This window comes from Mustela erminea, chromosome 6 (genome assembly GCF_009829155.1).
Source record: "Mustela erminea isolate mMusErm1 chromosome 6, mMusErm1.Pri, whole genome shotgun sequence".
In the NCBI taxonomy this organism is placed as follows: domain Eukaryota; kingdom Metazoa; phylum Chordata; class Mammalia; order Carnivora; family Mustelidae; genus Mustela; species Mustela erminea.
Genome location: NC_045619.1, coordinates 6190801 through 6214850, shown reverse-complemented (window position 1 = coordinate 6214850; position 24050 = coordinate 6190801). Strand labels below are relative to the sequence as shown.

General features: G+C 53.8%; 1 protein-coding gene across 4 annotated transcripts; it reads right to left on the bottom strand.

Annotated features, from left to right (window-relative positions):
- Positions 1 to 528: 528 nt before the first annotated feature.
- POLDIP3 (DNA polymerase delta interacting protein 3) lies at positions 529 to 23858 on the bottom strand. Of its 4 annotated transcripts, none has more exons than XM_032346049.1 (9): positions 23698 to 23857; positions 13683 to 14073; positions 12932 to 13018; positions 11564 to 11659; positions 8931 to 9110; positions 8350 to 8427; positions 6094 to 6223; positions 3738 to 3804; positions 529 to 2789 (listed from the first exon to the last, which is right to left on the bottom strand). In XM_032346049.1, exons 1-9 carry the CDS (start codon positions 23754 to 23756, stop codon positions 2612 to 2614), a joined length of 1266 nt encoding a protein of 421 aa, XP_032201940.1. In that variant the 5' UTR covers positions 23757 to 23857; the 3' UTR covers positions 529 to 2611. The 4 variants fall into 4 exon arrangements, with proteins under 4 accessions (XP_032201940.1, XP_032201943.1, XP_032201941.1 ...); XM_032346052.1 differs by lacking the exon at positions 23698 to 23857 and adding an exon at positions 23108 to 23396; XM_032346050.1 differs by lacking the exon at positions 23698 to 23857 and adding an exon at positions 20278 to 20708.
- Between the last annotated feature and the right edge of the window lie 192 nt (positions 23859 to 24050).

The window sequence follows — 24050 nt, the reverse complement described above, 5'->3', positions numbered from 1 at the left end:
TTACCACACACACAAAACCAATCAACAAATTTTTTTCTAGGGGTGCCTGGGTGGCTCAGCGGGTTAAAGCCTCTGCCTTTGGCTCAAGTCATGTTCTCGGGGTCCTGGGATGGAGCCCCACATCGGACTCTCTGCTCTGCGGGGAGCCTGCTTCCTCCTCTCTCTCTACCTGCCTCTCTACTTGTGATCTCTGTCAAATGAATAAATGAACTCTTTAAAAAAAAATTATTTTTTTCTAATGCTTAATTGATCTAAGAGAAATTTCACCCATGCATCTGAGGTCTTCAAACCAAGGCAAAAGTCAGGCTCTCCTGTTCCCTATGAAGAAACCTAATTGTGTCGGAGCTGACCATGCTTCACAGTTGCTAATACTCACACCCTCCATGATGGAGACGGGTTCAGCAAGTCCTGGGAGGAACTGCCCTAGGATCATAGCTGGTGAGTAGGAAAGCAGAGGTAAACTCCTGTTTTCTAGTGCCAAGTCCCCCAAGGCCACTTAGAATCCTTAAAGAAAGAACAGCTCAAAGGTAGGAATAACAAATATTTATTCAGAAATGGGTAAGTAACATAGAGTCTCCTCCATCCCTTAATGTCTCTTCCTCTCCTTTTGAACAAGAGATACACACAAGGAATGTGGAGGGGGGGCAGGTGGAGAGGGACACAAGGACTGGCCCACCACCGTCTCTTCCATTTCCCATGACGACACCCCGTAGAGCAGGGGAGGCAAGCGAGCGCCACCCGGCAGTGAACCACACAGCTACCCAGGACAGGGTCCAGAGGGCCAGGACGCTGCAGCTGGACGCCATCAACTCTGTGACAGCCAGGGCAGCCTGGCACGGGACTGGGGGGTGGGGGAGAAGGGGAGGGGGGTAATGCTATGCAGGCAGGATATTTACCATCCCTACTTGAAGCTGAGTCCAAGCAGTGATCCAACTGTCCCCAGGACCTGAGAAACCTGGTCCCACTGCCTTGTAGGCGCTCTCAAGGATCAGGAAGGGGAAAGTGGAGGAATGTCTTCCAGCTGCTGAGAACGAAGTTTGCACCCGTTCAAAAGGGGAAAAGGGAACATGGGAACAAAAGTAGCATTCTCTCTGGACCAGAGGGTGAAGCACCATCAGGTACTTTCCATGGACTCCCAAAGCCTGAGCAGCCTTAGAGCGGGAGGACCGAGGGCTGTTCAGAGCCTAGGTCCTCCTTCCCGCTTACAGACAGAACTCTGGAAACAGGAGTTTCCAGATTTTTCTTCACTGGGCTGTTCCCAAGCAGGCCACGGAGAGCTTTTAGTGTCTCAGGTCCCCTCTGCTTCCTAGGCGCGTGCCTTTCGCAACACTTGCTTGCTACGGATTCTGCAGCTGCTGCCCAACTCGCTCCGGCTCTGCCGCCCCATTCCCTGTGGTCCCCACAAAGCATCAGGAGATGGAGGCGGCCCGTGGAGCCCCGCTGTCCAGGTGCACACACCTGGAGGGGCTGCTCTGGTCTCCCTACACCCTCCCGACCACCCAGCATTCCCCCTGCCCTTCACTGGAACGCAGGGAAAGACCCCTCTGGTCATGAAGGATGGGCCGGTCACAACACTGGGAACGGTGCCCCTACGTGCAGCTGGATGTGTGCCTCTCTCAGCATCCCTACCGTCCTGTGGGAATCTGAGGCCAGAAGCGAGGCCAGGAGCAAGGCAATATCTCCCATTCAAACAATCCCTCAGACCCTCAGTGTCAAAGAACAAGAGGTGGATCTTTAAAAAAAAAAAAAAGAGAGAGAGAAAAACCAACTAGCAGAGAGCTGACATCTGCATCCAAACCAGGTGCCACGAGCACCATGTCAGGTGAGAACTGGGAGGGCCGACGATGCCCTCTCCTCCTGGCCATGACACCCCAGGAGAGTGGGGATGAGGCACAAGGCAGGAGGCAGGGAGAGGGGCCCCTGAGCCACTGGAGGCACCGGAGACAGCACAGCAAGGGCCGGCGATGCTCTTCCCGGCAGAGCAGCAGGCTCACCCGCCCCGACACAAGGCCCTCTCCAGGCCAATCGTGGAGAGAGAACCAGAGGGCTACGGCCTGATCCCCGCCCAGGCCACACACAATGACCAGGCAGGCGAGTGGCACAGCTCACAGCTCTCAAGCGGACCTGGCTGCCCTGCGGGGGGCAGGGGCTCCCACTCTCCACTTTGAAAGCATAAAAAAGAGAAAGGGGAGGCAACTCGTCGCCTCCTGGAGAAAAATGTGTCCTTCAGAGAGGCCCTGGCCCTGCCCTCCACGGGACCACCAGAAAGCCTTCCAGACAGCTCACGGTACCATTTTCAGATCCATCAGTGTGGGGCGGAGACGAGGGACAGGGACGCCGGGCAGCACGGGCCTACCTCGGTGAGGCGGCGGAGGGAGAAGAAACCGACTACGGCAAACGTTAACGTACAGAAGGGCGCGGGGGAGAACACAACACAGAGAAGTGGGGCCCGTCCGGTGAGGAAGCGCTCTACCCCGGCGACCCGTCCCACGCTCAGGGGCCTCCAGTCCGACGGCCCATTGGTCACAGGCTTTGCTTTAGGAAACAGCCACTCTCCTCTGCCCTGCTTCTGGCTGCCCGCCCCCACCCCCCTACCCCCCCACGCCCTCGCTCAAAGTTTGATTTTGAATTCTGTGGGCTGTGTAGTCACAGAGGCCCCCGAAGACTTGAAGAGCGCTTTCAGGATGGTGTCCGGGTCCACTTCGGCTGGAGGGTTAGAGGCGGCGGCAGGATTCACCCTGCGAGGCAGCTCGCTCTCCTTCTTCGCCGAGGGGCTATCGCTCAGCCGTCTGCGGAGAGCAGAGTCAAAACCCTTGTCAGTTTTCCCTCAGATGGGGAGGGAACCCGCCATTTACTAAGTCTGGTAGGAAAGCTAGGTGCTGAACACACTGCTTTCTGTACCCCCTGATCTCACGACATTTTATAGCAAATCTATCATTTTTAAATTTACAGATGACAAAACTGAACTGCAGCCCCTGGGGATCTGAGGCTTTAACTTCAGGAAATGCTGTATGCCCTCCAGAGACGGACACCCGCACCAGCTTAGTACATATTTGGAGAAGTCTGGAAGTCAAGAAATCGGCTTCACTCTTGTTTATTAGCCTAATGGCTCCCAAACTTACTAGGTCATAAAACCCACATTTTCCAGAATACAACTTATTCCTGGAATGCAGCTTAAAACACTTGTCCAAGTCACACAAGTCATTATCTGAAGTTCAAATTCTGGTCTTTCTAAATTTCTAAGTCTGTCTGCACCACCGACCTTGGCAAATCTGGTATCTTCCTGAGGTTTTGTCCTCTCATCTATAAAAGATGTCCTGCCAATCTACATTTCATGCGTGTCAGGCTCCAAAAAAGGCACAAAACAAGGGCCACCAGTGGGTTCTGTCTCCATCAGAGTCCGGGGCGAGGTGGCGGCATTTTCCAGTCACTTGGATGGAACTCACCGTGGGACAAAGACGCCACTGGCCCGCTCTCCCCTCTCTTCTCAGGCCTTTCTAAATTCTAAAGCTGAGAACACCAGCCCCCGAGGGGCAGGCCCGCGCAGCAGCCCTGCGGTACGGTCACTCTTCCACCGTCCCGCACCCCGACGGCCCAGCTGCCGTCGGCGCAGAGCACGCGGAGGAGAGACAAAGCACGGACGCGGGCAGGTTCACTCCGCAGCAGGAGGAGACTCGCACAGAGTAAACCAGGAGAAAAGCTCCACCCGCCCCAGCCCGGCTGCCCGTGGGACTTACAGCAGGATGGGCTGGTCTGAGGTGATGACGTTCCCATTCATGTGAAGGTTGCACTTCATGGGTTGCCCTGAAAAACCAGAAAGGAAAAGGCTCTGTGATGAGACTTCGGCTCCGGACAAAAGGACAAGGGCTCCCCCTCCCTCACCGGGGCCCCCGCCGCTGGCAGCTCTGGCTCCACGATGGGCGACGGGGAAGCCCAGGTGTGAGGTCCACGAAACCTCAGCAAGGACGCACCGAACAGCAAAGTGGAAACAGACCTCCCTTCTCCCCTCGAGCAGCAGAGGAGAGCTGCGGGACGGGAGAGCCCGAACGCAGGTGACTCTGTCGAAGCTTGTCCGTGAGGTAGTGGAGGAGAAGGTTTATGCAATGAAACTGAGTGGAAGAAGAACCGCAAAGCGACCATGCGGGCTTCTCCCTGGTCCGTGAAGGGCTGACGGCTCCAGGCTCTGCCGGTGCGGCTCCGCTACACACTATGAGAGACGTGTGGCCATCCCAGCGCCACGAATTGGGGAGAGGGAACAGAGCCATATAGGGTAACATTTCCGACATCTCACTGGAATTAATATTTATCTGAAATAGATTCTGGTAAGCTACAACATATACTGTGAATTCTTGAGCAAGTGTTTAAAGTGGCAACTAAAAAATATAGTGAAAAACGGGGGGTGTGGGTGGCTCAATCAGTTAAGCGTCTGCTTCTGGCTCAGGTCATGATGCCAGAGTCCTGGGACTGAGCCCCTCATCAGGCTCCCTGCTCAGTGGGGGGCCTGCGGCTCCTTCTGACCCTCCCCCACCTCGTGCTCTGTCTCTCATACTCTCTCCCTCTTTCAAGTACATAAAATCTTTAAAAATATATATACATACACACATATATACGGTGAAAAAGTCTTTAAAGGACCTAAATGGTCACATTAGAAATATTCACACAAGTGAGCAGAAAGGCGCAGGAGGGAGAGGGAGTAAGAATCAAAAGCAGACTCCACACAGAGCCCGGAGCTCAGCGAGCTTGATCCCAGGGCCTGAGATCATGACTTGAGCCGAAAACAAAAGTCGGAGGCTTAACTGACTGAGCCACCCCAGTGCCCTGAGACAAAAAAGGTCATTCTGAAATGATCAAAGGGTCAATGCACCAGGAAAGAAAGCACCGACAAACTTATCTACAACTAACATACACAAACATGTATATGGCTAACATCAGACCCTCAAGTACACAAAGCAAAACACAACTGGAAGAAGCAGACGATCATAGCCGGTGACCCTTCACTTTCAGGAACGGCCAGAACCAGGCAGAAGACCAAGAAGGAGAGAGAAGATTCCAGTGACATTACAAACTGACTAGACCTACCAGACATCTACCAGCAGCAAAATACATGCAGATTCTCCTTTAACACTCATGGGACAGAAGGAAATCCGGCAAAGTCACAAATACATGGAAATTAAAACAATTCTAAGTAACGAATGGGTCAAAGAAGAATCACAAGGGAATTCAGACAATACTTTGAGATGAATGAAAATAAAGACACAGTACACCAAAATTTATGGGACACAGCTAAGGCACTGCTTAGACAAAGTACACAGCTGTAAATGCACAGAGCAAGAAGAGGGGGAGACAACCTACAGGATGGGAGAAAATACTGGCAAATCAGTTATCTGGTAGGAGAAGAAGTCATATATAAAGAATCCTTTTTTTTTTTTTAAAGAATTCATTTAAACTCCACTAAAGAGTCCGAAAAGACACTTCTCCAAGAGATAAAATGGCGACTCCGCACAAGCAGAGACACCCAACATCATTCACCAACAGGGAAATACAACCGCCGTAGCCCACCAGCGTGTGCCTCTTGAGCACATGTCCCTGGTCCACAAGGGTACTTGGTAAACACAGAAAGAAGTAGTCAGCGGACAACAGGGCCATGGCAGGCAGTTTCGCTCCACAGGCCGTCCTGAGATAAACAACGGGACTGTGGGCTCAGGAAAACCAGGAGCCTGCCCCTAGGAGCGGCGCCCACCCAGGAGTTAACCGCTGACACAAGGCTGCCGGTGTCTGACAAAGCTGTGTCCTAGCAGTCATCAGACCAACATCTGGAAGAGGAGGCTCGGACTTCTGGCTTCCCCAGCAAGACCTCGTAAGAGAAGCATCCACGGAGAAATGGCGTTCCTATGCTCACTGGACCGAAGTCCTAGGGTTGCGTGCAAACCCAGGGCCCTGTGTGTTCTTGGTGCCCAGGAAACCTTCTGTCCAGAGGGCTGAGCGCGCCGGAGTCCTCCCAGCCATCCCAGAGGAAGGCTTGCTCTGAAGGCTGCTGCCCGAGAGGGAGCAGTGAGCGGCAGGAAGGTGAGGTGGCTGCCCCCCCCGACTTACCGTCCAAACACCTGTTGTTGTACTTCTTGTACGCGGTGATGGCGTCGTCCTTCTTCACAAAGACCACCTCTGCTACCCCAGGATGGACCAGGCGAGCCCTTTTGAGGGCTCCACATACACAGAAAAGCTCCTGCAAACAACAGGAGGGTCAGGGTTGCAGAGAATCCGGGGCCGTCCTGCCTGTCAGTCACCGCTCCAGAGCTCTGGGGGAGACGGCGGCCGGCCGCGCTCCAGCCGAATCCGCCCAGCGCCCAGGACGTCGGGAGGCACCTTTCAGGTGGTGTCCCTGGGACATCAGCAGGCCTCCCGACGCAGGACCAGATGAGAGGATGAGCCGAGCGGGCAACCACAAACAGGTCTGGGCTTACAAGCCCTAGAATCCCTGTGTCCTTCAGGAAGGCACCCCAATTTCTTCCTGCTGCAGCACCTACATTCTCAACAGAGACAGGAGTTACAGAATTTCTCTGAGGGCCCCGTCCTGAAAAGGAACGTGCAGGCTCATCAGAAGCCGTGGTAAACAGGTCACCACGGAACCTGCAAGTGATCTAACTTCACTGACATCTTCTCTTCGGAAAAAAAAGAAAAGGAATGGGCTCGCCCTCTCCCCAGGGCTGCTGAAAGCCCAAATGCAGGAACGTTTAGGGTAGTGCTCTGTAAGCAGGTGTCACTACCGCCATCATGTCCCCTGACGCCTCCGCCTCCTCTTACAGGGGGCGTGGGGGGGCAGAGAAGGAAGACAACGTGGAGACAGACCGCGGAGGCCAGCCGGCACCCAGGCCACGGCTTCGCCTGCGACTCCCTTCTCAATGCTGTCATGAGGGCAGAAAAGCTTTCTGAAGGAGTAGCTGAAATGATCTGTTTTTTCACGATAAAGTGGAAAATGTCAAATACCAAAACTAAGAGAAGAAAACCGAATACTAAGTGAGATCCCAATTCCCCTACTGTTGTTCTCCAAACATCACCCGTGTGGGCAAAGAAGGGAGGGCGGCTGTTGCTGCCATTCACGCGGGGCGGCGACCCCCACACGCCGGCAGGTCCCACTACTCCGTATTTTCAAAGATCCTGCCCACAAAGTACCTGCCACATAACATATGCTCAATAAACAGCAGCTATCACTACTTTTAAAACCAGGAAGAAGATCTGTTTCAACTCTGTTAACTTGTCATTTGCTGGTGAGCCCGCTCACTTCTCAAAGCTATCACACGGCACTCGTGTTTCACACTCAAAACCCCTGTCAAACGTGGTGGCCATTACGGGCTGTTACAGCACTTGAAACTCCGCTGCAGAGAGCCCGGAGTCCGCGTGCTTCCTCCTAGGACCTGACAATTCAGAGTTCAAAGGGCAACTGGACTTTCGAATTAATAGTGGGGTTTTTTTTGGTGCCTAAAAGAAAAGAAGCGGGAAGAGAAGTCCTGGCTGCATCAGGCCCTCTCCTTGCCAGGTTTAGGCTCTGCCCATGACTAAGGGCGGGACAGGACAGGACAGATCAGGGCAATCCAGGGGGGCCAACCACCACATAACCCCAATCTACCTCATCCCTTTTACTCTGGAATCATCATGTAAACCCCTAGAGGAGGCACGAGTTCCAAAGACTCACAGAAAAATAATCAGAAGGCTGTCAACTAGAGGATTAGAGGATCCCATTCAGGCCCCACCCAGCACCCTGCGCCGGCCCTGGTGCCGACGCTGTGAAGCGCAGAGTTCCCAAGGGCAGCCCAGCTGCTCGCTTTTGAAAGCCCTGCTTCCAAGGCTGAATCTTGGTTGGTGTCGGGCAACTTGGAATTGCGGAGGGTTCCCACCACCCTAACTGATAAGAGTGACTCACGGAGCTTAATCTATGCAAACAATATGGTTTACGCTGAACACCTGCTTTCGCCCTGGGAGTCCGGAATGCTGGCGCGCAGGGGCAGAGCGAGCCTACACGACTAGCTGCGGGTAAAGACCCTGGGCGCTGAGTTTGTACTGAGTTCCCTGGTTTCACGCATCACAGTTCGTTGCTGGGGAAATAAAGTGCATTCTGTTTGACTCCACTCGGGGAGGAATCCAGAAACTTGCACCTGGATTCCCCCGGCCTCTGCACCGTGAACCTTCCCCTTTGCTGAATTTGCTCTGTATCCTGGAATAAACCTTAGCCCTGACAGCACTCTCTGAGAAGTCCTGTGAGTCTCGGGGCATTAGTGAACTGGCGGTGGTCTTGGGGGCCCTGGACACAGACGTGGTTTGAGAGCTAGAGCCTCGGCGGGACGCAGTACTCACCACAATGTCTTCCTCAGTGACTCGAGGGTGCAGATTGTTGACGGTCATCTTGGTGCCTTCCAAGGGGCTGAGGACAGGCTGCCAGACAAGACAGTGACCAGAATCAGACAACAGCTGTGTGCTCAGCAGCGGCACATCCGCCCAGCAAGTGACCAGGAAGGCCCAGAGGAAAGCCCCCCAGAGCCTGTCACAGTCACGTCCCCACCACGACACTCAGGACGCGCTAGTCATGTGTCACGACCCACCCAGCTCAGGTGACCCTTCCTCCTCAGAGCCTTTCTGACCAGCCCTGCATAGTCAGATGCTCTCTCCCCAGTGCTCCCAGCAGCTCTCCTCCGGGCAGGCCTCTGTTCTAACACAAAGGCTGCTCCGTGTGCAGCTCCGTTTCCCCCAGCTGCCCGCAAGCACGCCGAGGGGAGGGCTCACTGAGGCTTGCTTTGCTCTTTTGTAAAATGGAGGTGGCAATGCCCACCTCACGGAGGTGCTGTGCGGGCTTGACAGGTGCGCATGCCACGCGGCGCCCCCAGCACAGGCTGCCTCCCAACGGGTGCACTCGCTCCCTCTCCTCGCCTTTCCCTCACCTCGGTGGGCGGCAGCTCCTTCGGGGGCTCCTCCTTGTTCACGAGTGTCCGGGACATGCTGGTCAAGGCTTTTGTTCGAACAGAGGAGGGGAGGGCCGGAGCTGTGTACGCGTCATTCTGGACCACTTTGGTGAGAGGGAGGGCCTTGGACACGGAGAACTTGGAACTGCTCAGTCCGGCCTAGACAAACGGGCAGACAGGAATCTGAGAAGCTAGAGAAGGAGACAAGAGAGAAGCACTACGGAGCTGACAACCCTCACCCCCAAGGGGCTCCCAGCTCCCCAACCCCATCAGAGATCTGGAGCCAAGAAAGGCTGCCAGTGACTTCCCCCAGGGAAGGGGCGGGAGGGGAGAAACGCAGTCTGCCCACGTGCTTACAGAAGCCTCCCTCCGGTGCAGGAAGCCCCTGGTGAGACCCTTCCATGCAGCCACAGGCCTACCCAGACCATGGAAATTTTATGAAATTCTGCAATTTGGAGCGAATGACAAGGCCAAAAGCTTAGAGTCAAGTTTGCTCCCAGATACGCTCCTATCAAAACTGGCCGACCATCAGCTCTGAACTGGCCTGGCAGAGGAACCCACTCTTCAGAAGGTCCAGACTCCCAACTTCTTGGTCCCTGTTTCTATACGCAGAGGCCCCATTGGCAGCCCCGGCCCGATCGGCTTCCAGACCGTGAGGGACGCGCTGGCAGTCAGTCGTGCAGACCAGCAGATACTGTTCCCTCCCTCCCCTGCTCCCCCTAACCGGGGACGTGGTCCCTTGAAAACATAAACTAGGAAACTCCTTGCTAGGAATGAGTCTGAGGAAAAAGATGTATGAGGCAGAAGTGGCAGGTGGCCCTGCTGCTTTAAGCCCACGCCGCCAGCTACAGGCTCAGGAAGAAGGGCTGGACGCAGCCGCCAGAGGCAGAGCCCGGGGCCGGGGTGATTCACTGGCTTCTCCGAATCAAACAAAATGTCCTCCTTGTGCTGGACCCCACACTTCTCAAGCTGCTTTCTTTCTTTCTTTTTTTTTTTTTTTAAGATTTTATTTATTTATTTGACAGAGAGAGAGATCACAAGTAGGCAGTAGGCAGAGAGGCAGGCAGAGAGAGGAGGAAGCAGGCTTCCCGCTGAGCGGAGAGCCCGACGCGGGGCTCGATCCCAGGACCCTGGGATCATGACCTGAGCCGAAGGCAGAGGCTTAACCCACTGAGCCACCCAGGTGCCCCCTCAAGCTGCTTTCTGATTACCGACGGCCAATACAGTACGACACACCCGACCTGCGAGGCCAACTGCAGAAGCTTGACTCCTAGATCCACTATTTATACGCTGGATGATACTGAACATATTTTCATCTCTCTGGCCCCTGATCTGTGCCTGTAAAATGGAACTAGTAACAGAACCCACCTTACTGGGCAGGAGGGAAGGGGAATCCTAGTTAACATAGACACTGAATTCTTCCAAGCAGGGTGAGCCAGGACCTAAGCCTGCTGACCACTCCCTGGGCAGCGGACCTTAGCAGTTCAACCAGTGCAAAGGCCCAGCCCCTAGTAACAAGTCAGCACAGTTCAGCTTCGCACAGCACTCGAAGAACTTCAGCGGCAACCACAAAATTGGTCCACACTCTCAATGCAGCAGCAAAAATGGAGTCTTCGGGTCTCTGAAGGCCAAAGGCCAAGCTTGGCTTGGGTGCCCCCAGGCTTCTGTCCCTGACATGGGCTATACCCACTGCTGCTGGCCACCCTAATGGTCCCAGATGCTGCTCTCATTCCTTCTCTACGTGGGATCCGCCTAGCAGCCTAGTCTAGCAAGCTCGCCCGAGTGCAGGCTGCACCCGGTGGAGTGCACAGGCCAAGTACAGCTTATTCCTGCTAACAACACCAACTGAGGGAACCTGGTATCAAGAATGAGGCTGAACAGGCACTTGGTTGCTTGTGGGTTAAGCCTCTGCCTTCAGCTCGGGTCATGATCCCAGGGTCCTGGGATCAAGTCCCACATCGGACTCTCTGCTCAGCAGGGAGCCTGCTTCCCCCACCCCTCTGCCTGCCTCTCTGCCTACTTGTGATCTCTCTCTGTCAAATAAATAAATAAAATCTTAAAAAAAAAAAAAAAAAAAAAGAATTCGGCTAAAGGGGCGCCTGGGGGGCCCAGATGGTTAAGCCTCTGCCTTCAGCTCAGGTCATGATCCCAGGGTCCTGAGATCAAGCCCCTGTTGGCTCCCTGCTCAGTGCAGAGCCTGCTTCTCCCTCTGCCACTCCCTCCACTTATGCTCTGTGGCTCTGTCAAACAATCAAAATTGTAGAACAAACTAAAAAAAACATGGCCAGAGGCGCTGACCACAGAGGGAAGAGGAACATGCAGAATGTCCTGCCACACAGGAAAACACGATGCCATCCTCAGGGATCTCCCATTTCCCCTGCAGGGAAACAGCAAGCGGAAGCTGCAGCTCTGCACCCCACCAGCCGTGGGGCCGCCAGCACAGCACTGGACACCCTGCTCTCTGCATCTGTAAACCAGGGACTGCATCAGCTCTGAAAACCTCAAGACCCGCAGGGAGCAACATTTCTGAACTGAAAGGCCACATCCTCCACCGCCACTCCTATCCACTGATCAAACACGCGGACAGCACAGGAAAAACGGATATGCCTTACCACGTGGTGGAGAAAGCTGCCGGAGGCTGCAAATTTCATCTGTTTACTAGGAATGGGAGCTACAGAGTCATCATCTTCTTCCAAATCATATAAATTCTGAGAAGAAAGAAAGAAAAGCTACTGGGGCCTGCAGGTCCTGCAATGACATCCGGAGCAAGACCAGGAAGAGATGTGGAGCCGGCTGAAGGGAGCAGCAGGCGCAGGGGGCCCGGGGGAGACCGGCCCGGGCGGCCAATCCTCACACCAATCCTCACACCAATCCTCACGGTGGCTCTCCACCCACCGGGGCCCAGCAAAAGTGCTGCAACCTCCAGGTATGTGAGAATTACCTTTCCACAACAGGCAACACCTAGAGCCACCTAGAACATGTGTTTATTATCTAGAAATAGATATTATTACCTAGATAATAGATAATAGATAGTATTACCTAGAAAGTCCATCCTTGGCAGTCTGGCCTACAGATAGAAATCCAAACCCCAGAAAGAGCTTTAGCCACAAAGATGCTCACAGAAGGATTTCTAACCGTGAGAATTAGAGAAAGACGGCTTAAGTAAACCGGAAGACCAACTCAATGGATTATGCAATAATTAAAAATGTTTCGAGTGCTGTGAATCACAGACGTACTTGTGTTGTAAAGTGAAAACAGGAGTACACAAAGCTGGGTAATAATGTAACAGCAAACACACAACCACAGCGAGGCAGTAACTAGACAGCAATGACACCTAAAAATAAAAAACCTAAGAAACAGGAAGGAGCCGGGGCAGAATTTCAACAGCTGTTGGCTCTGCAGAGCAGGAGCACCAGAACTCTTTCTTCCTGTGTAATCTTTCTCTATTTTGCAAATGTTCTATATTAAGTATGTATTAAGTACATACTAATTTTTTTGCACATGCTACTTTAATAATAAAAATAGAAGACTTTCGATTTCCTCTCTGCCCATTATATATCCACCTGCCTCACCACTGTAAGAAGTTTAAAAACAACTGCAACGACTCATGAACTGCAGGGCCTCCGGGGGGTGCGGTCAGCTGAGCGTCCGACGCATGGTTTCGGCTCAGGTTGTGATCTCAGGGTCATGGGCTCCCTGCCTGGCAGGGCCGCTGCTTGGGTTCTCTCCTCCCTCTCCTTCTGCCCCTCCCCGTCCCTTGCACACATGCTCTGTAATAAATAAATCTTTGAAAAAATAAAAATAAGAGTAAGTAAAACTCAAACTGTCAAAAGCCAAACGCAATCCCTCCAATTCTTCGCACTGGGAGCCTCGGGCCAGGCCGCAGTGAATCCACCCAGCGGAGCTCCTCAAAGCACACCCACGCACGCACGCGGCACACGCACGCTCACGGCCACGCACACACGCTCTCGCTCTCCCACCTGTTTGGCCGGGTGGTTATTGACAACGTTGATCCTCATTCCAGCAGGATGGGCGTGGAGGGGTGCCATGGCCTTCTGCTGGGGAACCTAGAAACACAGAGAGACCGTGATTCATCCCCGGTCTCCATGAGAAAGGAATCACTGCACTTGAAATACGGTGCCACTCAGCTGTGGCCCGCAGTAACCTCTAGCAAGCCTCGTGGCCAAAGCAGGGCACCGCGTCGTCTTGCTCCATGAGCCTGGCTCAGTGAATGTTCGTAGCTGCTGCTGCTCCTGTTCCCAAAGTCACTGTGAACGTTAAATACTGTTTCCATTCCGTCCGCAGCTGTGCAAGCGGCCGGTGCGCCGGACCAGGGGCTGGGTCTGCCTAGGCTCCTCCCTTGGGCCCCCACTGACAGCTGTGTTAACTCTGGGCACAAAGACCCACATCCTGAGAAGGAGAGCCGTTTATAAAACTGCGGGAATGGTCCCAGAGTCATGGTGAGAGAGAAATTCGGTCCTCTGTGTGAAATGCCCGCCACACAGCACACGCCCCACGAGCGTCTGTCCTTTCGCCCCCTTCCCTGCATCACTAGCTCACTGCAGAAAGTCAGTGACTGCAAAACGAGATTAAATCCTTGCCTCCCTCATACAGTTACTGTACAAACACTGGGAGAACTGTCATTCGGCCCCAATACTCGGCCCCCACCCCCTGCCTGAACCCACAGTTGTTCCTGGCTCCCCAGGAATGTCTGGCAAGAGCCGCACCCACCTGGATGGTTTTGGTGAGCTTCAGGGCGGGGGTCACCGTCCCGATGGGTGGGCTCAGGAAGGTGGCTGGGGAGCTGCGCTTCAAGCTGATCTTCTCCCGAGCATCGGCCACCTGGCGGGGCTTCGGGGGCGCCGTGCTCTGCTGCTTGCGCGAGTTCAGCATCTCTCTGGCATCCTGTACTTTCCCTTTGATCCGGAACCGAGCGTCTTTCTGTAAAAGCTTTTCCCGGGCATCCTTGACTCCCAGCTTGAGCCTGGCGTCTGAGAGGCCAATCTTCTGCCGGGCGTCAAACCTCTGCTGGAAGGTGGTGGAGCGGGCGGGCGGGCTGAGGAGGCTCTGCTGGACCCCCACACGCGATCGGACACCTCCGACTCCCGGCCTGGCATGCAGACTGCAAGCAACAGAGGGGGTATGAAGCGGATCTCGGTCCTCACCAGGAGCCCCTGGAAGCAGGGCTGTCGTCATCCTGGGAGCAGGGGGCAGTTCCTGGAGAACCCAGACATCTGCTCGCTGTCTCAGGAAACAATTAAACCTACACTGAAACTTCTTTCCTGGTTTATTGCCTTTGACTTTGCCTTGCAAAGAAAACTAGGAAGAAGGGCCTGGTGGTTTCTATCACTTAGATAAGACGGTTCTGGGCCTCCTGGGTGGCTTAGTGGGTTAAAGCCTCTGCCTTCGGCTCAGGTCATGATCCCAGCGTCCTGGGATCGAGCCTGCATTGAGCCTGCATCGGGCTCTCTGCTCAGCGGGGAGCCTGCTTCCTCCTCTCTCTCTGCCTGCTTCTCTGCCTACTTGTGATCTCTGTCTGTCAAATAAATTACAACAAACAAACAAACAAACAAACAAACAAAAACTGGTTTTGGGCACCTAGGTGGCTCAGTGAGTTAAAGCCTCTGCCTTCGGCTCAGGTCATGGTCCCAGGGTCCTGGGATCGAGGCCCGCACTGGGCTCTCTGCTCATCAGGGAGCCCACTTCCTCCTCTCAGACTGCTTCTCTGCCTACTTGTGATCTCTCTGTCAAATAAATAAATAAAATCTTTAAAAAAAAAAAAAAAAGTAAAATTATGAAAAAAAAAAAAAGACGGTTTTGCTCCCCAGACCAAGTATTCTGAGACACCATTAGGGACAATAACCTACAAATCATGCTAGTCAAAAAAAAAAAAAAAAAAAAAAAGAAAGAAAGAAAGAAAAGAAAAGGAAAAAAAGCACATCCCCCAAATATCCTAACCCCATGCCCCTGAAGAGCAACGTCCGTTTCCAAAGCTCTTCCCCAGCCGTGCTCTCAATCAGTGCCCTGTGAGGTGGGATGAACTGATTAATGACAGATTCCCCAGCCTCCCCCGGCAGCCCAGGCCTCCAGTGCCAGCGGACGCCCCCTGCCCAGGGGCTGGGAGCAGGAGCAAGCCCACGGGCAGACTGAAGACACAAGGACTTGGTAGCAAAGAAAACCAGTCACTGTCTCAATTGTTCCCAAACACCAAACATGTAGGTATTTCCCCCACATCAACTGTTCTCGAACTCTCTGGACACCAACCGGGTGTCCTACCATTCAGTTCTGACACTACCCACCCAGAGTCCGAACACACCCCACAGGCTACAGGCTACCCCGCGGGAGTCCCCGCACTTCAGGTGCCAGTTCCAAGTCCTGGGCTTCCCATACTTTTGACAGACTAGCTAAAATCGAGGGGACACACACCCCCTCCTCAAGTTCAAGAATTTGCTAGAATGGCTAACAGAATACAGCTGAAACAGGATACTTACTATTATCGGTTTATTATAAAGGCTACAGTTCAGAGTCAAACGGAAGAGAGGCATAAGGCACAGGGAGAGCGGGGGTGGGGGTGGGGGGTGGAGCTTCCGCATCCTCTCTGGCTGCACCACCCTCCAGCACACAGCTGTGCTCACCAACCCAGAAGCTCCCCAGAATTCCATGCGGGGGGGCGGTTTATGTAGGCAAGGTTGACTGAATCACTGGCCAATGATGACTGACTCAATTTCCAGCCCCTCTCCCCTCCCCGGTGGTTGGGGGCTGGGGAGTGGGGTAGGGCTCCAAGTTCCAGCTAATGATGCCAAGGTCTTTCTGGCAACCAAGCCCCCATCCGAGGCTATCCCCGGGGGCCCATCAGGCGTCACCTCATTAGAACATAAGATGCTCCTACTACATGTGCACTCGCTCGGGAAACTCCCACGAGTTTTAGGAACAGTGTGCCAGGAATCAGGGATAAAACCACCTTTGTATTTAGCACACTACCAACAAGAAGAATGTCAAATTCAGAAACTGTTAAGACTGGAAATGAACTAAACTCCATTAAACAGAAGTGCCTGGGTGGCTCAGTGGGTTAAAACCTCTGCCTTCAACTCCGGTCAGGACTCTCAGGATCTGAGTCCTCGGTTCTCTGCTCAGCAGGGAGCCTGCCGGCTTTCTCCTCTCTCTCTCTGCCTACTTGCGATATCTGTCAAATAAATAAATAAAACCTTAATAGAAAAAAAACCCACTCCATTAAATAGGCCCCATTCGCTTGTGGGGCTCCTCTGCTGGTCCTTTAGTAGCTTGCGAGGAAAGCAAAGACCATTCCAGGTAAATCCTGAGAGCCCCTCCTGGGGTCCGCAGGCTGCTCCCTCACCCCACCTGGCCACTGCACCACCCCAGCGCCACCCCAGCCTCGCCACTGCTCACATAGCGGGGGCCCTGCCTGGGGGACTCCTGCTCCCAAGGCAACACCTCCTCTTAGGGAAACCCTCCCTCCCTAAGGAGGCACAAGCCTCCTTTGTGCCTATCACTACATCTGCTTGTTTGCTCCTCCACTGGACTTGGAGAACGGGCACAGTGCTTTGTAAGTGGTGCTGAACGCTGGCTGGGCATTGGAAACTCCCGTGGAACTGCTTAAAAACATGGCTGCCCGCACCCCACCTGCAGCTGAATCTCAAGTCTGGGCTGAGGCGTGGGCATCTGCATTTGGACTCCACAGGTGATCATGGATGACAGAAGCGTTCAGAATCTCTGACCTGGTGTCAGAAGGCAAAGCTCGACTGAACAAACAAGTTCCTATACGGTTTCCCACATCTGTGTCCGGGGGCCCCCCAGAGGGCGCTCCAAGTACCTCACCGTCCCCCCTCCCCCACCGGAGGGAGACTGTCCTCCAGCTCCCGGGCCAACCGCAGGAGCACACTCACGGTACCAGGGAAGGCAATCCGGCCCTTCACCTTGTTATCCTTTGACCAGCGGAAACACCTGCTGCCTCCAGTACGCCAGATCACCTAAGGCAGTGATGCACATTCCATTTCTCTTTCAGAAATGGAACATTACTTGAGGATTTAAATACTTCCCAGGGCGTCTACACGAGAACCAGACGGAAGAGGGAGGGAAGAGTCATCCACCGAATTGGTCAGATTAGGTTTAAGGTGGGGCTGGGGCCGCCCTACTTGCTGGTCCCTGTCCTTTCTCCTGCAAAGGAGTGGGTTAAAAAAAAAAAAAAGGCCATGGGGGCGCCTGGGTGGCTCAGTGGGTTAAGCCGCTGCCTTCGGCTCAGGTCATGATCTCAGGGTCCTGGGATCGAGCCCTGCATCGGGAATTCTGCTCAGCGGGGGAGCCTGCTTCCTCCTCTCTCTCTGCCTACTTGTGATCTCTGTCAAATAAATAAATAAAATCTTAAAAAAAAAAAAAAAAAAGGCCAAAAGGAACGGGGTGTTTAGGGAGTTCACTAAGCACAAATAGGGAGAAAAAAATCGGCGCTTGTGCAGACAGCACCCATCGGCCCCTGGAGTGGCCCAGCCTCGGTTTCATGGTCTGCAAGGCCTTGACAATAGTGGGGCTACGCTTCGCAGCGTCGCTGAAACCTACAGCTATTGAGGGGCCGCTGGAATTTGCGGAGGGCACGCGAACTTACTAATAAAATAAAAAAAATAAATTAAACCCACAGGTTTTTTTTTTTTTAAATGCTTTCAGCTCCCTACGACCGTTGATGATGCCCATCGAAGAAATGCAACAGGCTCTCAGTTCACACCAGGAGCTACTACTGAAAGCCTACTCATAAAATGGGGAAAAGGATTTTAATCAACATTTACTATCCAGATCCCGACAAAATCAGGGTTAGTGTAAAGTACTCCGGATAAAACTGTTTCACTTCCCATTCTGAAGCCAGAGGCCTTCGGCTGGGAAATCAAGTCACCAAAAAGAGCGAGGCAGGAAGACACCTACTCCAGGAGAGGAAGGAACGAAGTCTCCAGGGACACCACACAACCAGGCACCAGGCGGCTGTGAGAGGGCGGGGAAGAGCCAAGCATGATGCCACAGACCATGCGAACGATGCCCCCCGCAGGCCACGGCGTGCAGTCTCCTGGCTCTCGCAGCCCTGGTGGGCGCCCCGGCCCTGGGCCCCCTGCCCTCAAGAGTGTTCCCCACCTTCTCCCTTGGCACTTCCACAGTCCAGGGCGCCCTCCCTCGGCAGTTGAACCCAAGACACAACTGCCACAGAGGCTCTTGCTGTGCGGAATTAAAGGATGTGTGTCCAAGGCCACATCTCCTGCAGGATGAGGAGCCTCTTGGGGGTGGCGGCACCCTGCATCTCCTTGCCTGGGGCAACCCTGTGCCAGGCAGATGAAAAAAAGCTCAAAGAGCTTTCGGGTCCTGAGCGCCCGCTAAGTGTAGGGATCCTACAGTGCCCGCCCCGCCCCGCCCACCTCCTTTCTTCCCCAGCTGTGAGAATGAGGCTGATGCACACCTTCGACAGACAGAGGTCCAACCAGGCTTGCCCGCACCCAGTCAGAGCACCAATAAATGCAGTATGGGGCAAAAGTGACGACCAGAACTTAAAGGGTTAAAGAGGGGGTCAGCTGTCCCCAGGCTAAGAACAGCTTAGGACTCCTGGGCCTCCGCACAGCTCTAGGGACCAGAGGGGGAGCGCGCACACACCCAGGATGGCCCAGATGGCTTGTGCTGGTCTGTTTTCTCTCTGTGAGAGGCACAAGAGGGCCATCTGGGGCAGGGAGGGGACGTGGCTGGGGACGCCGGAGCGCGAGGAAGCTACTTCCCGGCAATGTGAGCCATTCAGCTCGCTGGCTCCGCCAACCCTTTCAGCTCCTTTCATGACCAGCTTCAGGGGCTTCAGTGCTCAGGCTTCTCATCATCACTGCTCCTCCTCTTGCATGAAAAGACGCCTATTCATCCCAGCGGGCAGCAGCGCTGGGTACAAGGCAGGCATTAGTCATCAGGAATGTTTCAAATAAACACTCCTGCTAGGAGTGGGTCTCCAAAACACAGAGTTCGTGGTGTTCCCCTCCTGCTCCAAGAACTGCTGAGGGCTCCCTAACAAAGCCCAGCCCCTCAGCGAAGCCTCTGGTCTGGCCCCAGCTTCTGCCTGCAGCCTCACCTCCCACTGCACACACTATCTGACGTTCCCGAACACATTCTGTGCTTGGGGCCTCAGTCAATGTCCGGGAGAGGAGTGGGGGAGATTTGGAGTGAGGTTCTGCACTGCCCCACACGGACACGATGCACCTCCGCCCCGCTTCCAGGGCCCCACTAGAGGTTCCTGGGGTGCTGGGAAGAGCGCTGTGGGTGAGAGGGCCAGGGCCCCCACCAGAACCTGCCCTCTCCTCCAGACTCCACCCAGAGCCGGCCCTGGACAGCTGTGTACTCCGAAGGAGTCAGGGCCTTGGTGGTGGGGGGGGGACCCCGGATTATTATTATAAAGTGGATTTTAATCCATGGGGTCTCTGAGTTAGTTATGTGTGCTGAGGTCACCTTCACAAGGAGAAAACGGTTTAATTCTATTATGGAGAGTTGATCCTGGATTAGGTGCTTCACAGACACAGAGAAATAAGACACCATCCCCTAACCCTCCAAGAGAGTCTTGTGCAGGTGTTTTGTTTTAAATCCTATTTCTATTTCTTCCCCTCCAAGTTACATAACAACTAATCTTCCTTCTTTTTAGTTTGGGTCTACATTTCCTTTATTTTATTTCAACAAGGAAACAAGCAATGAGTACCAGGACCAGAGCTCTGGCCTTAACTGAAAAGCTGACCAACCCCCTTCCGCACGGCTCCAAGGACTCCCCAGACAGGGCGGCGGGGCCGGAGGTGCTCAACCCCACCACAGTCAACATCCGACCTTCCCATCAAGGCTGCCTGCCACCTCAGATGAGCCTTCTCTAACTAGGCGGCGGCAGTGGACGGACAGACAGCAATCTTCTGAGAGCTCAACAAATCAAACCAGACTGGGCGACTGCAAACCTGACCAGCAGTACACTTGCAGCTTCAGGAAAAAAAAACCCGACAAGAGCAGGCCCACAGGGCACCTAGGTGGCTGAGTTGGTTGAGCAACTGCCTTCCGCTCAGGTCATGATCCTGGAGTCCCAGGATCGAGTCCCACATCGGGCTCCCAGCTCCATGCGGAGTCTGCTTCTCCCTCTGACCTTCTCCCCTCTCATGCGCTCTCTCTCAAATAAATGAATAAATAAAAATCTTAAAACAAAACAAAAAACAGGCCCTCACCGCAGCTGGTACCCCGTGCTGTCCTGGGGAGACTCATCCATGGGTCCTGGGCAGAAACAGAGTCACCAGAGCCACGCTAGGCCCCAGGAAGGACAGCGTCTCACCTGCTGAGTGATGCATCACTCAAAACTCTCCGCTTCTCTGTCTTCATATTAATCACAGAAATCTTCCGACGATTAACTGGGGCCCCAGGTAATCATAATGACAACGGCCCCTTTCTTGACTTACAAGGTGCGATGAACACAGAACGGCTGCCTAGAGAACAAGCAATTCCGTGACGCGCTATTCACACTGCTACAGGTTCTTCTGCTATTTTCCCGAACAGGAAGAGTTTTTGGAGATCATCGCTGGTTCTACTTAAATGACCAAGCACAACGTTCTTCATGGGACCTCTACGCCATGCCATTCCACAGCTCCCAGGAAGGGGCAAGTTCTTCCAGGAAGCATGTAAGATGAAACAGGCTTATTGTAGGAAAGGAAAGCTGTTCACTGAAATCAGCTTAGACCTTTCAGTTGTTTGTTCTGTTTTGTTTTTTAAGATTATTTACTTATGGGGGGCTGGGTGGCTCAGGGGGTTAAAGCCTCTGCCTTCTGGGTCATGATCCCAGAGTCCTCTGCTCAGTGGGGAGCCTGTTTCCTCCTTTCTCTCTCTGCCTACTTGAGATCTCTGTCAAATAAATAAAATCTTAAAAAAAAAAAAAGAATATTTATTCATTTGACAGAAAGAGATGGAGACAGCAAGAGAAGGAACACAAGCAGGGGGGAGTGGGGGGAGGGAAAAGCAGGCTTCCTGCTGAGCAGGGAGCCCAATGCAGATCTTGATCCCAGGACTCTGGATCATGACCTGAGCCAGAGGCAGACGCTTCACAACAGAGCCACCTAGGCATCCCAACCTTTCAGCTCTTGACTTGGATGTAGTTCTCACTGGCTGTGCAAGTAAAATAAAAATGAAGTTTCCACCAGGTTTAATCCAAACATAGCACACAGGCCAAACTAGCACGCAGAGTCTCCGCACATTCCTCCAATCTGGTCTCCAGGTAACAGCAAGGCAGTATTCTCACATACTCTCACAGAAAATTCAAATGTCACTTATTTACAATCCTTCAATAATGATGATGAGAGCTAACAACTATTGGACACTTAGAACCATCAGATACTTCTGAAATTCTTTAGATATATTAACTCACTTAGTCCTAACAATCAGCTAACAAAATAAACACTGTCTACATTTTATAAATGAGAGTGGTAGGGAATAGTTAAATAATTTGCATAAGATCATGTGGAGGAGCGCCTGGGTGGCTCAGTGGGTTAAGCGTTTGCCTTTCGCTCAGGTCATGATCTCAGGGTCCTGGGATCAAGCTGGGCACATTGGGCTCCCAGTTTAGCAGGGTGTCTGCCTGTCGCCTTCTGACCCTCCCCGCTCTTGTGTGTCTCTCAAACAAATTTCACGGTCTCTCAAATAAATCTTAAAAAAAAAAAAAAAAAAAACCCGTGGAAAGCGAGAGAAGGAAATCAAAACTTCATAGTTTCACTCTCTAGGGCTAGGTACCTACTGGCCCCCATCAGGGGAGGGGCTTAGGCTTCTACCCCTTTAAAGGAAAGATCCACGATAACTGCCATCATTTCCTTAACACTTACTACCTGGTACAAACTTTAAAATATGTATTTTTGGGGCACCTGGGTGGCTCAGTCAGTTAAGCAGCTGCCTTTGGCTCAGGTCATGACCCCAGGGTCCTGGGATGGAGGCCCTCATTGAGAGGTGGGGGAGGGGAGGTCCCTGCTCAGCGGGGAGCCTGCTTCTCCCTCCCTCTGCCTGCCGCTCTGCCTACCTGTGCTCTGTCAAATAAGTAAAATCTTAAAATTAAGATTAAAAATAATAAATAAAACACACATTTTTATATTCTCATACTTCATCTCCTCAACTACCTGCCAGGAACCACTACTGCAAATGAGGAAATGGCCCAGCTCAAAAGGCATATTGCCAGGGAGGCACAGAACCCAACAGGCCCACCAGGGCACCACGTCTGCCTGGCTGCAGAGTCCCCATTCATCCCACAGATCCCCACCCAACGCCCAACACCAGACTCTGGACACACGGGACCCAAGAAACTACAGACCCAACAGACAGTACAGCCAGCCTGCAGTTGGGAACCCAGGGGAGTGACGGCAGAAAGAGCATGTCCTGGGAAGCTGGTTCATTCAGCCCCCGTGCAGCAAACCTATGAAACCCAGACAGACTCAGAAGTGGCCAGAAGACGCAGCACCAGTTATTAGAGGGAAAACCTAGGAAAAGAACCCCTCACGGAGAATGGCTAAGCAAATTAATGCTTTCCCGTGTGCCTGTTATGAACCAGAAACCAGGTGAAGCGTGGGCTGGTGAAGTATGCGCCAGCGGTCAAGTGCAGTGGATATGTGGATATCAGTTAGCAACAGATATTATCTATTTTCTAGCCCCCCCGCACTGGGGATGTATTAGTCAACATCTGCTAAGTGAATGAGGTCTGAGAAAACACTGTCTAACATCTCTACAGCCTGCTTACAGAGACACCTGAACTAGTGCAACGCGCGCTGGAGAACTACTGGCCGCCTTCCCACTTCTGCATGCACGTGAACCAGAGCTCATAAAGGCTGCAAATGACAAATAATATTTAAAGGTCCAGAGGAAATCTGGGGCACATCACCGCAAATCATCTCCTCACTCAGATCCAGAAGAGTCTTCTCCGACCACGGGGAGCTACAACCATCACTGACCTCTAACCTCCACCCCCGCCCGTTTTGTTTTGGTTTTGTTTTGTTCTGCCCCAGCCTGAGGCCAACTCAGCCAGCTCCAAACCGGCACTCAGCCCCCACGCTCAGCACTTGGTGGCCTCGGGCAAGTCACTCACTCTACTTTTCCTGGCCTCAAGCTCTCCGTCTGCAAAATGGGGAAGATACCAGTATCTGGCCGGTAGGGTTAGGAAAAGAGCAGATGGAACAGGCGCTACCTGAAAGCGCCTGGAGAACTTGAAACGCCGCGCAGAGGCGAGTGTTGAGAGGCGGCGGCGGGGCGGGGAAGCGCACGCAGGGTCTGAAGTGAAGGTCTGGGTCTCAGCTTCGGCGGTAACAGAGTCTGAGCAAGTCACTTCCCGGCTAAACTTCACTCGTCCTAACTCGAAGTCCGGCGGAGATCGGGGAGCAGCGGGACCCGAGCGCCTCAGTCTTCGCCGGGGAGGGGGCTGGAGCCCTCCCCCCGGGGCCAGCCCCTCCCCCCGCCCGGGCCGCTCCCACGAATGCGGAGCCCCGGCCTTGCCGCCGCCGCCGCCAGCGGCCTCGCCGTTCTCCCCCGAGCGACGGCGCTTCCAACCAGTGTGGACCGCCGAGCGGCCGGGCCCGCGGCGGCGGCCGGGCAGGGCCAATGAGGAGCGCGGCTGCGGCAGGGGGCGGGCGCAGACGGCGCTCCGCGTCGCTCCCGGGCCGCTCCCTCCCCGCCCCGAGCCCCGCTAGGCTACTGGCCCTGAGCACCGGAGGGAGAAAAGGCCACTCACCGCCCCTTCGTCGCAGCCCCGCGCTTCCGGATGAGCTCGTCCAGGGAGATGTCCGCCATCTTGCACCGCCGAGCGACCCGCGAGCTGCTTAGACTCCTTCGGCCCTCGAGCCCGCCCCTTCGGCTGCTACGGAGCAAAGAGCTGCTTCCGGCGTACGGCGGATGAACTCTCGCGACAGCTCACACCGGGCAAAAACCGGAAGGGGCGGAGAACTTCCGTGAGCCTTTGCGACGCCAGCTGATTATCTGCATACCGTAGTCGGAGACCCTACCGCTGGTGGTTCTCCCCGGCGAACAAATAAAATGAAAAGGGACAGAAACAATGAACTAAATGAATAAGATCAACTGGAAAGG